Source organism: Artibeus jamaicensis, unplaced genomic scaffold (assembly GCF_021234435.1).
Source record: "Artibeus jamaicensis isolate MK-2021 breed Jamaican fruit bat unplaced genomic scaffold, CSHL_Jam_final contig_1015, whole genome shotgun sequence".
Lineage (NCBI taxonomy): Eukaryota > Metazoa > Chordata > Mammalia > Chiroptera > Phyllostomidae > Artibeus > Artibeus jamaicensis.
The window spans coordinates 2766410-2780958 of record NW_026521194.1 but is presented as its reverse complement, the minus strand read 5'-3'; the positions used below and the strand labels follow the sequence as shown (position 1 = coordinate 2780958).

The following is a 14549-nucleotide window of genomic DNA, read 5'->3' as shown; positions in this document are numbered from 1 at the left end:
GCCTACAAGTATGTCTGTGTAAGGTTCACTGTCATCTCGCCATGACCTTGTTTTGCAACTGGTGTATCAGCCCCTTATTTGGTGCTGAGGAGAACCAAACAAAGAGCACAAGAAAATGCCTCAATAATTTTGCTGGTGCATTGTGAGGGATCATACCATAACAACACAAGCATTAACAGCTCCGATAAACCTAATGAACACAAGAAAAGGTTTCATGGCTCTATAAACAGTTTTCATATATAAATGTCACATGAAAGGCAATGGTATTAAAGATTTATGCCGTGGGGTTGCCTGGAAAACATCACCCAAGCACTGTTGTTCCTTTGGTAATAGATTCAGTGGTACTTTCTGTTTGTTTAATCAGGGCCTCGCTTTCCTAGAACTCTACACCGTCAGAATTGTCCTTTGTTCTTAGTGTGTATGTGTAGTATTTTGTTATAGAGAACAGGAGCCATTTTATTTCTTTATTAAAGAAAAAAGACCAAAGGCAAATAAGAGAAAATGTTAACAAACTATGCCTTTAGGTATTAGGAACGCCAGAGTTTTTATCCATAAGAAAAGAACTTGGGCTTCACAGGTTACACCAAATTGTCCCCGACAGAGCAATACGCCACAAGAATTTGTGAATTTATTTTTTGTCCTAATAGTAGCACTGAATGATTAAAATTTTTTTCATGAAGTGTGATTAATACTTAGGAAGATGGAAGAGAAATTACTTTCATACAAGAATACTACTTAAAAATAGTTCAAAACATCAAAGTTGCCAGAGTTGGACTCTAACCCCAAACCTGTTTGACTAGCACACAGCAAAAACTCAGTTCACCATTTGTTAAAGCAGTTTCTTCACTTTTTGGACGGGAATTCTAGGGAGGGGACTTGAGCTACCACAGAGAAATGCTATGGAAATCCAGCGAAGAAATATTACATGCGGAGGAAGTTTCCATGTAAGTATAAACTATACAATTGCTATTTTGCAGATCATTTGGATGTTTATTGTGTTAATATTGTTTGTCATTTTCATTATTGTTTTGCCACTGAAAAATGCCAAGTAATATGTGGGCTTTTGGTAGCATAAAATCTATAGCTTTTTCATGTAGGCATATTTCTTTAATCAATTCTAGTGTTAGTAATACAGGACCTACTCTAGGAATGGAATAATCACACATTAAAGGAATTTTTCAGATCATCTTTCTTTTCATGCCATTCAGTAAGTCAATTAGGGGGCAGTACTATTCATTTGTGGAATCTTGCATTATAGAGACCCCAAATATATTGTTCAAAGCACAGCCTGCTTCTAAGATATGTGGGGATTCAAATATTATAAACTCTTAGAGTGATTATTAGACACTCTTGAAGAAAATGTCCTGACCTTATATTAGAATGTGAACAAATACTCATGTTTAAACATGTAATTTAACATAAATTATAATATTTATAGCAAGTACCTTTTTTTTTATGATTCTACAAAGTAAACAGACTTTTTAATCTAATGGACCAATTAATAATTATAATAATACTTAGTTCAACAAGGACTTATAACATCATAATTTATACTTATTGTTTTTACATTTTTGTAATCAACCTATAGACATAGATAAAGTATGAGAAGCTTAATTACATTTGCAGAGCAGAATATAAATGCTAAAAACCTAAATACTGTAAAAGGAAAGCTAGAACTGGCGCAGTCAGCAGTGAGTCAGAAGAGAGAAGAGAAAAGGCTGACCAACATATAGGCAGGCTAATTTTCTCAACTTCCATGGTGGGGACCCAAAAAACTACCACCTAAAATGGAGAAGTCAAAAAGCAGAGATAGAAATATATTATGGTTGGAATGTGCATTTGTTGAAAATTTACTTGTTGAAAACCTACTGACCAAGTCACATGATGGCATTAGGAAGTGGGGGTTTTGGAGAGGTGCTTAGGCCATGAGAACGGAACCTTCATGATCAAAATTGGTGGCCTTAGGAATCGGCCCCGAGAGAGCCCCTCACGCTTTCCACCAGGTGAGGATGCAAGGCATCGGTCAGCAACCTGAAGGGCCCTTCCCAGAACGACGCCATGGCAGGAGACGGATCCTGAACTTCCCAGGCGTCAGAATGCTGAGAAAGAAATTTCTGTTGTTTATAAATCACCCAGTGTGTCGTACTTTCTTATAGCAGTCTGAACAGGCTAGGACGAAGTACCAGTACAGCACACAGTTACCTGGGATACCACAGCATAACTTACAAAGAAGGTTAAAAAAGTGGGGTAAGACAAATCTTTCACCTCTAAGAACAGAGATCAATACTGATATACTTGATGGGAACAGAAGGAGAAGCATAAATATATCATTTTGTGTTACCAGGAAACAATCATAAAAATAAAGCCAGAAATGATTAATTCCCAGTCCTCACTTTACCTGCTCTGTGAGCAGCATTTGACCAGGTGAAAACTCCCTCCTTGACACCTTGCCTCACGCAGCTGCCAGGTCTCAGAGTTCCTCTCCTACTTCATTGGCTCCTTCTCAGCCCTTAACCCTTCCTGCTCTCACGGAAAATGTCAAGGTGCCCCAGGACTGCATTCATCACCTTGGACATGACAGTCCCTTGGCATAGGATCATCTGCACATTCTCCTAACTTTGATTTTGAAAATGGCAATTAATTGTGATCATTTTTTGCTAATAAATATTTCTTAAAAACTTATGATATGCACGGCCCTACATTATATTCTTAGACAGCACTGTTCTTTCTAGAATATTCGGTGATGATGGAACCATTATATATCTGCGCTGTTCAGTGTGGTAGCCACTAGCCTCCCATGGCTATTGAGTGCCTGAAATGTGGTTAGACAATACACGATAAACTCAATTTTTAATTGTATTTCATTTTAACTTTAATAGCCACATGTGGCTAATGGCTACTCTACTGGACAGTGTGTTTCTAGGGACTCAGCTTTGAAAAGGTATTTACTGAAGATCCTTGACTTCTGGATCTTCCTTCAACAAAGAAAGGATCCCATTAATAAAAAAAAAAAAAGAGAGAGAACATTTTAGAAAACAGGAGATAAAAAGATCTCTATCACTATTAAAAGTGGGCAAAGTACTTTAAAGTATATCATACAAAGATTATGAAAATCTGGATAAAGAAAGACAAATAAACTTTTTTCACTGTTAAAATTATGTTTTTAAAGACTATTATATTAGCACATTAACTCCATGTTTAGCTTCCTAGATTTTTGATGATTTGGGAATAGAAAGTTATGAAACTGACTCAAGAAAACCCAAGGTATAACGGACTCATTTTAGCCAACTTTAATTTTGGTCTTCTTGTTTTTCAACACTCTTCAGTTTCAAAGATCTCACTAGACGTGTTGTTATTTCATCTGTCTCTAATTCTGAACTTCCTGCTCTGAGTTTGCCTTTTGATATTTATCGTATGCCGTGTGAAAGTCTCCTCACATCACTGATACTTGCCCTGTATTATTGTTAACTTTTGTATGTTCATAATTCACTAATGGCAATAATTATCGCAACTCATTTCTGGCAGTAAAGGAACATTTCTGACATTTTATTCTAAGTTGTGTATCCGTACTCCTTTATTGTCATTGTCCCAGGGCATATTTCCACATGATATGTAGCTAGGTTTTCATTGCTGAGACATTTCGGAGTGCATAAAAAGAGTTCTTTGTTTAGAATTTTTAAACTGTTTCTTAAGTGAATAAATGTCTGCTATCCTTGTACATTGTTAACCTTCTGTCTATTTCATATTCCAACAGCCACACCCACTATTATTTTCAAGACAAGCCTTTCTCAGACTTAATTGCTTGTAGTGGATTCAGGCTGCGGTGGGACACACCCTTAAGCTTTCTAACATTCAGCTGAAAGGGTGTTTTAGTTGCCATTTGATTTCTTTCAAGGGTTTTTTTAAAGGTGTTACAGCTGAACCTTTGCTTTTGTTCTTTAAGCCTTGGAGCAAAGCCTGGACTGGAAAGCCAAGTCTCGCTGGAGTGCCTGAAGTTTACCTGCTGTACCTAGACTCAGGCTGGGTCTTTATCGAAGAATCTCTCAGTGAGTGGAAAGATGGTACAACAAACTTACTATTTTTCTAAACTGGCAAGTTCTGGTTGTGCGTCGCCCCTCAAAATTCTATTTCAAACCAGCTACTTATTTTCTGAGCTCATCACGGGGACCTTAAAAAGCCAGCTAATACTTCAACATTCTAATAAAAAACATCTTGCCCAAGTCTACCAGTTCATTGGTTACATTTCTATCTTCTAGTTGACCACAAAAGATTGTTATACCAAATGCTTCATGGTTATATAACATGAGTCACCATTTCTTCAGGCTTTTATGATAGTCCCTTCAACATTTTTCCAACCTACACCACCACCCAGCCCCACATGTTTTCGGTTTTCCTTGCAGCCAGGACAGCAGTTATTAATACAAACTCCTGTATAGGTTTGCTATTGCTACAAAAAAAAATGTTGCATAACAAACAGCTACAAAATCTCAGTGGTATGCAACCATAAACATTTATTTAGCTCACATATCTGTGGATTGGCTGAGGATCTGCTGATCTAGGCTGGGGCAGCTTGGCTCCGCACCACGCGTCCTCATCCTCTTCCTGGAACCCGCGGACTAATCTGTGTTCCTTTCACAGCAACTGCTGAGTGCGGAAGCCCGAGTCCTACCACGCGGAAGCATTTCCAGTCTCTGTTGAGTCACGCCTGCTAATATGCCATTAGCCAAAGCAAATCACATTCTAAACCCAGAATCAAGGGGTGGCAAAGCACTTTCTGCCCACCGTGAAGCCAAAGACAGTCACATGGCCAAGTCCGACAGTACTGGAGTAGGACGGTATGCTTCTTCCACAGAAGTGAGAAAAGGCAGGGACTATATCCGACAAGTTAAATCTAGAAAAATCTTGCTTCTTCTTTTGATTTCTTTCATAATCCCTACATAAATTAGGGGCCTCTGGGTACCAGCAAGTAGAATCAATCTGGTTAAACGAATCACAGAAGGTATTCATTAGAAAGGTATGCAGAAATCATAAAGTCAAAGAAAAACCTGACCTTACAGGCCTCGGGAAGGATTAGAACCAGGAAGTCTCCGAAGATCTTGGTAAACAGAAATTTATAGTTTCTAGGGATTTTGTTATGAAGTGGGGAAATGGTTCCCATCCTCAAGTCACTCAGTTAAAGGTTCAACTTCTCAAGACAGGGTCCACCTGGACGATTCTGTTCTTCCCTAGGCCAGCGAGGAGCCAGGGTACTGTCCCACTGAACCCACATGTAACAGGGGACATTTGGTCTGTTCATCAAAGAAAAATCAATATTTTGTCATCAGATGTAAGAGAGCTGCACACTGAGAAAGTGAAATCAGAGGGGTGCACACCTATTACCATATACAGATCTATTAGAATTTCAAGGGTGTGAAACCTGCCAAGAGCAATCTATTGTACTAACCTACTTGCACATTTCTCCAATGAGAATCTGAATAAAGAGCTAAATCTATGTCACTCTAGTAAACACTGTGCATCAAAGATCTTAGAATCAGAAGATTGGGGCTCAAGTTCCAGGTCTAGTATTTACCACTCAAGTGACGTTAGGCATGTCATTTAACTGCAATCTCTTCATTCAGGAAACTGGAAAAAAACTGTCTTATCTATTCCTATAGGTTGTTGTGAAGCTCAAATTAATTAACAGACGCACATACACAAGTGCTTCACAAACTGTAAAGTGACAGCAACTCTGTGTTCAGTGACTGTGGTACCAGTTTCAAATTTTTGACAATGGCCACGCCTCCTGGCCACAACCTCCAAATCCAGTGCCTACATGCTATCTTACCTACGAGGCTGGCAGGTCAAAAAACTTTCCTGGCTAAGCTTATCATTTCTTTTTACAGGAAGAAGATGCTCTGAACGTGGTACACCTGAAGAAGGGCAGAGAAATGGTTCCAGGGCGAGCTGGGGTCCGGTGTTCACGAGGCCTCCACCCGGCACCTCTTACTGGGTAGAGCAGTATTCCCCCATCAGAGAAGGAACCAGGGTGGGAAGATATTCAACAGCCCCACAAGGCAAAATGAGACAAAGAGACACAGACAGACAAGGAGAGAAGGGCATCCTTCTCCGCAGGGAAAACTCACGCTCAGAGTTGCCAAGTGAACAGCAGCGACTGCGTCTCCACCGGACAGCACAGTATTTAACTCCACACTCAGAACCTCTCAGCCTCTGGCATGTGCGCCTTTGGAAGAGGACTGTGGAGGGAACAGAGGACAGCGCAACATCCAAACCACCCTCCGGTGCTCAGTGGAGAGGCATAAACCACACCTGTGGCTCGGCCATGCGAACGCACAGCCTTCCTTTCAACAGCGGCTTACAGTTCAGGAAGGTGAGGATGACTCCCAAGGAGCAAAGGCGAGCATCCTCCAGCCCCCCACGGAGGCAGCGGGTGTCTCTGGGTTCACTGGGGAAGGTCGCGCAGCGCTGGTCCAGGCCTTACCCACATCAGGACAGAGAAGCGCTGCGTATTCCTTGGTTACAAACGGTCACATGTGTTCCTCCGCCCTAGTGAGGGATTCCTGCGCCCCCGCCCAGCCAGGCCCCAGTTCTCGTCTGCCTCTGTAGCTGGTCTCTCTTTGTTCTTCCGCTCCTGTAGGCAAACCGTATTTTTGAGACATTGTTTCATCTGGTTCTGCCTCAGGGAAATCCCTCCTCTTCTTCCATACAAGCAAAGAGTCCGCCCCCTGCCCCTCACCCCCAGGGGGTTGTTGGGTCAGAAGCTCCTGGGGTTCTGAGATGTAACCCCCTGAAGAGATGCTAGAGCCTGTGAGGCAGACAGGTCATCTCTGAGGACAATATAGCAAATCGGGGGTGGAGGAGTTCCCCACTCAAGGGGAGGAAAGGTCTCCCTAAGCTACAGGAAGAGAGAGTAATGAGAGGAGAGTCCTGAGCGGGCCTCAGAAGAACCACAGACACACACGTGTACACATGTGCACAGATGCACATGTGCCAGAACCAGACACAGACACTCACGGACACATACTCGGACATTCACAGGACACACACGCACACCTGTTCCACAATATTTCTTGGGCACGTGGGTGGTGGCTTGTGGGTGGTGTCCAAGCCCATGTGAGGCCTGGGAAGCCTCACTCAAATCTTATGTCCCATAAAACCAACTTCTAACAAAAGGAAGACAAATTTAAAGAATTAACAACTGTAGTGGTTTATGCATCTTCTACTAGTTTCCAAAGCAGTCTCTCTCCTGACTCTGTCAAGTGTAAGACGTTCTCTTAGGGTAACTGGTTATGATGCCTTTCAGAAACAAGGCATCGAACTGGCATTACACCCTCCAGGGGCTTGGGGGAGAAACACAGATGAGACTGGCCAGCAGGACCGCACCTGGAGCCCCGTTCTAACTGCGAATGGCATGATTAAAAGAGGCCAGGTAATAGCTCTCCTGCTGTACCCGGGGTCTTCTCTTACTTAGGTGGTTCTCTTCAATGTAATATGCTCACTTTAGCCAACCCAGTGCACAGTCAAATCGGACAGACCGAGGTGGAGAAACTCACATGGCCACACTGGGTTAGCATCACCTTTGCGTCCACATAGCGGCCATGAGGTCAGTGGGAGGTGCCTGTCACAAGGTGCATTATTAACCTTGGTGCCCATCTGCTGTAACCAGAGTGACCCAGGTCTGCCCCGGGAGTCCTGGTTTTCTACTGTTGAGCCAACACAAGCGTGAGTAGTGCCCCTTGCTACTTTCACATGTGTTGCCATTTGGACAACAAATTAGAGCTTCTTTTTGTCTCACTGACTCTCGTGTCCGCACAAACTTCGCTGCTTGCCCATTTTCAGGCTGTGCTGGGATCCTGCCACAGAGATGATGGAGCAGGGAGGACAGCTCTGAGAGTCCTCTGATCAGGGAATTCGTGGGGACATCCACAGTAAACATAATGCCGCCTTAGCTCTCCACCATGAGTACTGGAGGAGACTTAGGGACTTTTTGAAATTTTTCTAATTAATTTCTTACATGGGCAAATACTGTTGCTGTTGCCACACGACAAGTGATGAAGCTTAAATTAAGTTACTTAAAAAATGTCTGAGGATTCCCCTACTTGATGATGAGCATACCAAAAGTGATAGCCTTAAAAACACCTAAAAAAACAAAGTGTTCACTCTATCTTCAAGGTGTTTCAGATCTATCGTGAGAAAGCACAGGAAAATGAGGGGGAAAAGTAAGAAATGGTAAATGACAGATACAGGTTGATAATACGCCAACATGTTGAAAAACCTCTCTCAAGGTTACATAATAAATATGTGTAAGAGTTACCAATAGAGAAAGTAGACAGAAAATAAACCTTTATCAAGCACATAGCATCTGCCGATATGTGCCAACTGTAGGTCTCATTGCACTTAATTCCCATCTCAAGCCTGTAATGACAATCAGACGTCTTGCAGGTTGAGCTACAGAGCCTGAGACACTAAGTGACTTGCCCAAGGCCCCCAGCGTCTGCACCAGGTCTACTGCAGCCAAAGCTGTGTTCTCGCTCCTGTGAGACTCAAAATGCCCTCAGTTCCTTTAGCCCAGGGCAGAAATTGGCCAATATCAGGAATTCAATGAGTTTCAAAACTCAGAGGAAATAGATTCAAAATTGTATAAAATATACAACAAAAACCCAAAGATTTTTAAATGAGACTTAGAAAAGAAAAAACTCCAATGAAATAAAAAGACTGCTGTTCCACATTTCCAAAAGCAAATTCCCATGCAGCTGTGCAGGATTGGGGGTGGGGGAGGGGCGATTGCGTAAAAAGTCATATTGCTCCGGAAGTCCAGCCGGCTGGGCTTGCAGAATTCCCCAGGAACGCCTCCTGCAGAATGCACTCCTCTCTACTCGCTGTTTCCCTCCAGCTGATGGCCACAAATCCCCAGACACGGCCATTGCTTTGTCATCAGGAAGGAAATTGCTGGGAGATGGATGAAAGCTTCAAAGCATTCAAAACACAAATGATTTTGCCCTGGGACCAATTTGATTTGCCCCCAACTTATCAAATACTTTAAAGTTACAAAGGAAGGTGCTGGAAGGAGGACAGGGAGCCGAGGGGGACAGTTAAGGCATGCATCCTGACCTTGAACACCTTACAATCCAGTAGGAGAGAGGAGGTACAAGATTACAAGTCATAAGGTGATGAGCCAAAGTGAAGTGCAAACGAAGAGCTATGAAGACTCTAGTGACAAGTGACATTCACCTCTAATCATTCTCTCTCTCCTGCAGGTATCAATGACCATACTGTTAAAAAGGATTCATCCAAACCCCCCATGTTATGACGTATGTGCAGAATCACCACACACATACAAACAGAGAGTGGAAGAGTGCTTGTTGGAGGCTGGGGGTGGGGGGCAGGGCATGGGGAGGAACAGGGAGAGTTCGGTGCAAACTCTGTTATAAGATGTGTAGGGTCTGAGGATCCAATGTCACCTGGTGACTACGATTGATTAACACTGCGTTGTGTAATTGAAATTTACTGACAGAGTAGAACTTACAGGTTCTCACACACACACAAGGTAAATTTGTGAGGTGGTCGATGCATTAATTAATTCAATGAGGGAAATCACAATTATTTAAACATCTCATTTTTCGTTTGTCAATTATAGTTCAATGAATCTTTAAAAAAGGTGTGTGGGCTCTTAACATCGTCCACAATTTTCTCACTGGTTCATTATAACAACATAATTTTTTTAAAATAAAATTGTTAGAAAAGTGCTTTGAAAACACTATTTTAGTATAACTAATGAAAGCTAACATTTGCAAAGAAAAACAAGGTCCCAGTTAACCATTTAATGCAAATCCCCACTGCTCAGCTGCTCCCTGGGTCGGGCTGAAGTGTGTGCCTCTGATGAGAACTCACTGAAGTTGTGACTTTGCTTCCCCTACTCCCCCCGTGTCTGCGTCCTTCCTGCCTGGTCTCCGGTCTGGTCTCTGCTTCCAGCCCAGCCCAGGCTCTCTCTGCTGCTCAGGCTCAACTGTCTCTGATGATCTCATGTACACTCATGGCTGTAATTCTCTGCTGACCCAAAGTTAAGCCTCCGGCTCAGACATCTCTGAGCTCCAGACTCATCTATCTGCCTGCCCAGGGGATATTTCCACTTGGATAGCTGTAAAGTCTGTCCAAAGGAACTCACTAGTTTCCTTCTCTTCCGAAGAACGGCTCTGCTTCCCTCGCCCCTGTTGTCATCCACTGCGTTACTCAGCCAGAACATGGTTATCTGCTGGGCACGTCCTTCCCCATCCTCCCTGTAGCCAACACTCTAACCTTCACTCCACTCAATTAGACTATAACATAAGAGGGAAGGAAACTGGAGGATAAACTTACACACTTACTTGTCATGTTCCCACGTGGTTGGCTGTTGTTCATTTCTGATCTAAGTAACCTGCCGATCTCTTTTCTCTTTGTAAAGAGAACAAAGGAAGTTGGAATCTATATAGATAAGCATTTTCCTAACTGGGCTGGCTATTTCCAAGAGGTTTTAATGGACGGTATTTCTTTTAAAAAAAAAAGTGGAGTTGATTTCTACATTGGCAAGATTGTATTCTGACCTGTTTTCCAGACCTTCCCCCTTCACCCCTGACCCCCTGGGTTTGAGCTTCTAGGTAAATGTTACTCCATAATGACATTTCACTGTGACCCCAAGAAACGAAGGAGGCGATTCCACCTGGTTATAACACACTGACAGTATGATGTGTGTACAGATGGGATGTTTGAATTTGAGAGTGTGGTTTGGTTTTTGTTTTGGTTGGCATTTGCCTTGCTTGGTGTTGGATACGCCTGTGTGCGCACACCCACCCTAGCTTGTCTAAGCCTGGCTGTTTGCACAGGGAGCCCTGCCTTTACCAGTCAGCTCTGCCAAAAGGATAAAGTGTGTGGCCCTTTCCCAGGGGCAGCCTCACGCCCCGTTACCGGGGTTAGGGAGGCTGGAGGAGCCACGGAGCGTGCCGTGGTTTTACTCGTGCGTGGTGAGGCTGTACTCTCTGCGAGAGGCCCACCCGGTGGAAGAGGAAGCCCCTGCCGTGGCTCCCCCTGTGGAACTAGACAGTAGTACTTAGCCAGACCAAAGCACAAGGTAACCCCGTATCCAGAGCCTCTTTGCAAAACCACAGCACACAGCTGCACAGTTCCATATCTGAGAAGTCCTCCAGCCGAGAGCCTGCTTGCTTTGCTCTAATGGAGTTACCCAAACTATTTTGAACATGGGGCCTTTTGTGGCCACCCACCTTTTGGGAGTATGCACAAAAACCCCTGGAGGATATGGAGTAAGCTTGAGGCCGGATTTCCTAGATGAACTCACACAAATTTCAGCTTCCTGTTGTCCGACAGGGGAGCCAAAAACTCACCCATGTCGCTTTGCGTAATGAGATCTGTGTGTGAGCTGGTCGGGAGCTGAAGGCCCAGGCAGAGCTGACACAAGAAAACCTGAAAAAAAAAACAGAGCAGGTTTCGACTCTGCCTCCGGCTGCACCCCCAACCTCTCGTGCCCTGAGGGGTCTGGAAAAAAAAGACGACTCTGGCCTTTCCAAGGTATGTCTAGCATCTTATCTCAGATGCTGGACAACAGACAGGCTCACCTGAGGTAAAGATCAACCTTTGTCAAGGAAGATGCGGGCCTAGGATATGACTCCCCACCCCACGTTCCATGGCCTCCAGCTGAAGCCTCTGGAGAGAAACAGGAAGTTCAGGAAACCGGGGCACAGAGACTGTTAAATCAGGGGTGTCCAACCTTTGCGCATCTCTGGGCCACCTAGAAGAAGAAGCGTTGTCTTGGTCCACACATCAAATACACTGCGATATGTAATCACAAAAAAATTCCCCCAATACTTTAAATGTGTGCACAATTTTGTGTTGGATTCACATCCATCCTGGGCCACATGCAGCCCACGGGCCGTGGGTTGGACACAGGGAGGACTGCTCAGGGCCCAGAGCAACTCCAAGTTCAGGAGAGAAGCCTTCTTGCCACTCTATCCTCAGACCCTGTTTTCTGCCCCCACCTGTATCATCACATTGGCCCCTGAGCCCAGTGCAAGGGGCGGCTGCAGCTGAGAAGCCGGCGAAGAGCCCGGTCAGGGCGTCCACGGGGGAAGGAGGATCCAGACTCATCACTGAGCACAGGACGGACACCACAAGGTGGGAGACCCTTCACAAATATCGCCATAGGAAATGCCCAAACCGGCAGAGAATTTTTATGAGTTTCTTTGAATCAGTCGGATGACAATTACCAGGAAGCCAAATCTCAACGGACTAAGAAAATGCTGCAGAGAATGGCAATTTTACAGCTTATTTTATACATTTGAACCAAAGGAGGAGACTTCAGGAGGGTTACATGACATTCTTTGGTGGTAGGTTAGGGAGGCTGGAGAGAGCAAAGCAGGGAAATCTCTCATGTTGGATAAAAAGCAAAGTGGAGAGACAAAGCCTTCTTTTCCTTTGGTGAGTACAGGGTGGTTAATAATTAATGTTTACAGCACACAGAGATGGTATTCAGGGAACAAGATAACAGTGAGGGTTTCTAGGGCCTCGTGCCCTGAGGGGTCTGGAAAAAAAGACCACTCTGGCCTCTCCAAGGTATGTTATCTCAGATGCTAGACGACAGACAGGCTCACTTGCGGGAAAGATCGACCTTTGTCTAGGAAGATGCGGGCCTAGGATTTGACTGCCCACCAGGAACTGCTTTCGGTGGCGAAGTTTTAATTTCAGGCCATCCTGTGAGGTTACTTTAGGTCTCTGAGTTAGTCAGGTCCAGCATGTGGACCTTCCCTGAGCTTCTCGGGTTTAGCGGGTGGGCCCCTTTCTATCCACACAGGGAAAAATTTTCTGGGTGCAGTTGGGGATTAAGTTTCTCTAGGCGCAGCCGATGACAGAAGCACTGTCCTTTGGACCCTCCTGTGCCTAATTCCACGCAGAGCTGAGAACGTCCAGGCACCCAGATTCGATGCCCTTCATATATTAAGGAACCTTCCGGTTTCTTCCTTTCTCTTTTTCTTCAGGCCACATTTTTTCCACCTGCTCAGTCTCTCTGGAGCGAGGAGATCAAAGAAGGAGGTGGCTGGCAGGCAGGGCCTTTCATTTCACTCAGTGGGGGGTCATGCCAAGGCCCCCCCCCACGGGGTTACTGGACAGGAAATGGCCCCTAAAACAAATGGTCAGACTGGGGTTAGGGGTTGTTGCTAGTAAAAGGAGTTCCCTTTGTCTTAAATCACTCAGCATTGTTTACAGCAGACAGGAGTCGGCAGTTAACCAGAGACTCAAGACAGAAATCACTGTGTCCCCGCGTATCTTGGCTGAGCCCAACTTTTACATTCTAAGCACTATAAGTACCAAGTGGCCTGCCTGGCTTGAAGCCAGACAGTAATGTTTCCTTTTGCTGTTGTTGAGAAAGGCATTCAGGAAAACAATCGAGCACAATCGGGTCCTTCCTGTTCCGCAGGCGGGCCTGTGACCCAGCCAGCAAACCTCCAGTGAGTCACCCTGCTGAGCGGAGAGCTTCCTTCTTGGTCAAAGGCTCTCAGAGGCAGCTGCGGACAGGCTGCTGCACTGCGAAAGCCCCCCCAGATCCGCATTTCCAGGATCCATTTTTCCCGTTTGTCCAGGCACCACAAAAACAGCCCCCTAACCAGATGCAGGAAAATGTCCCAGAACATATTTTGGTTGGCCCTGGCTCTGGGTTTCCCTCCAGCCAGGAAGTCAATTTTGCAAGGGAAGGCCCACAGGGGCTTGATCTGAGAAAGTTCAGCTCGCCTGCACATTATGGTCTTTTTACTACATGGGGACAAGGGCTGTGTGTTGACACCTGCTTGGCTAATTGAGGTCCCGCAGCCAGTTGGGGCTGCCTATGAAGGGTGCGTGGCTGACCGAGATCAAATGAAATAATTTATGTATAAAATTAATTAGAATGAGACAGGGAATAGACCACACATTACAATGAGTCCCAAACTTTTCATTTTTTGGATAATGCAACTGAACTACCAAGAGTTGCACTGACGTGCCCTACATGCGTGAACCAAAACCTGGAGGGATGTAGGACCATCAACAGTGGGCTGGACCACTGTTGGGCATCTCTCTCTCTCTCTCTCTCTCTCTCTCTCATTTTCTCTATCATCTTCTCTCCATCTCTCCCTCTCTCTTCCCAACCTCTAGGATTTTGATAAAATATTCTGCCATGAATGAGTTTAAAGTCTAAAAGATCCTCCAGAGTATGAGCCAATAGAGAGGGCAAACTTGACATCATTTCCTGTACTCTCTGTCCCAGGAGTCAATGCGCAGTGTCGCTTAGCCAAAAGTGAGAAAAATTGATGTTAAATCTTTTTTGTGTGTGTGGAATATGGATTTTTTAAAATATATTTTATTAATTATGCCATTACAGTTGTTCTATTCCCCCCTTTATTCCCCTCCACCCTGCACACCTCCTCACCCACCATTCCCCTCCTTTAGTTTATGACCACGTGTCTCAAGTTCTTTAGATTCTATATTTCCCCTCCTATTCTTGCCCTCCCCCCTATCTATTTTCTACCTACCAT

General features: G+C 44.5%; 1 protein-coding gene across 8 annotated transcripts; it reads left to right on the top strand.

Annotated features, from left to right (window-relative positions):
* Positions 1-764: 764 nt before the first annotated feature.
* LOC119044736 (uncharacterized) lies at positions 765-10725 on the top strand. Of its 8 annotated transcripts, none has more exons than XR_005081666.2 (4): positions 769-944; positions 3944-4046; positions 4639-4835; positions 5883-10068. XR_005081666.2 is itself a non-coding variant. In XM_053661757.1 (4 exons), the coding sequence occupies exons 1-4, from the start codon at positions 900-902 to the stop codon at positions 9426-9428; spliced, it is 822 nt and encodes a 273-aa protein (XP_053517732.1). In that variant the 5' UTR covers positions 774-899; the 3' UTR covers positions 9429-10070. The 8 variants fall into 8 exon arrangements, 3 of the variants coding, with proteins under 3 accessions (XP_053517732.1, XP_053518014.1, XP_053516628.1); XR_005081665.2 differs by having other exon boundaries at positions 773-944; positions 3944-4061; XM_053661757.1 differs by lacking the exon at positions 4639-4835 and having other exon boundaries at positions 774-944; positions 3944-4061; positions 5883-6367; positions 9255-10070.
* The last annotated feature ends 3824 nt before the right edge of the window (positions 10726-14549 follow it).

Excerpts from the sequence above, each read along its gene's own strand:
- LOC119044736 (XM_053660653.1), top strand. The coding sequence starts at position 900 with ATGGAAATCCAGCGAAGAAATATTACATGCGGAGGAAGTTTCCAT. Across the intron at positions 945-3,943 it reads CATGCGGAGGAAGTTTCCAT|CCTTGGAGCAAAGCCTGGAC; the intron begins GTAAGTATAAAC and ends TTGTTCTTTAAG. Across the intron at positions 4,062-5,882 it reads TCTCAGTGAGTGGAAAGATG|GAAGAAGATGCTCTGAACGT; the intron begins GTACAACAAACT and ends TTCTTTTTACAG.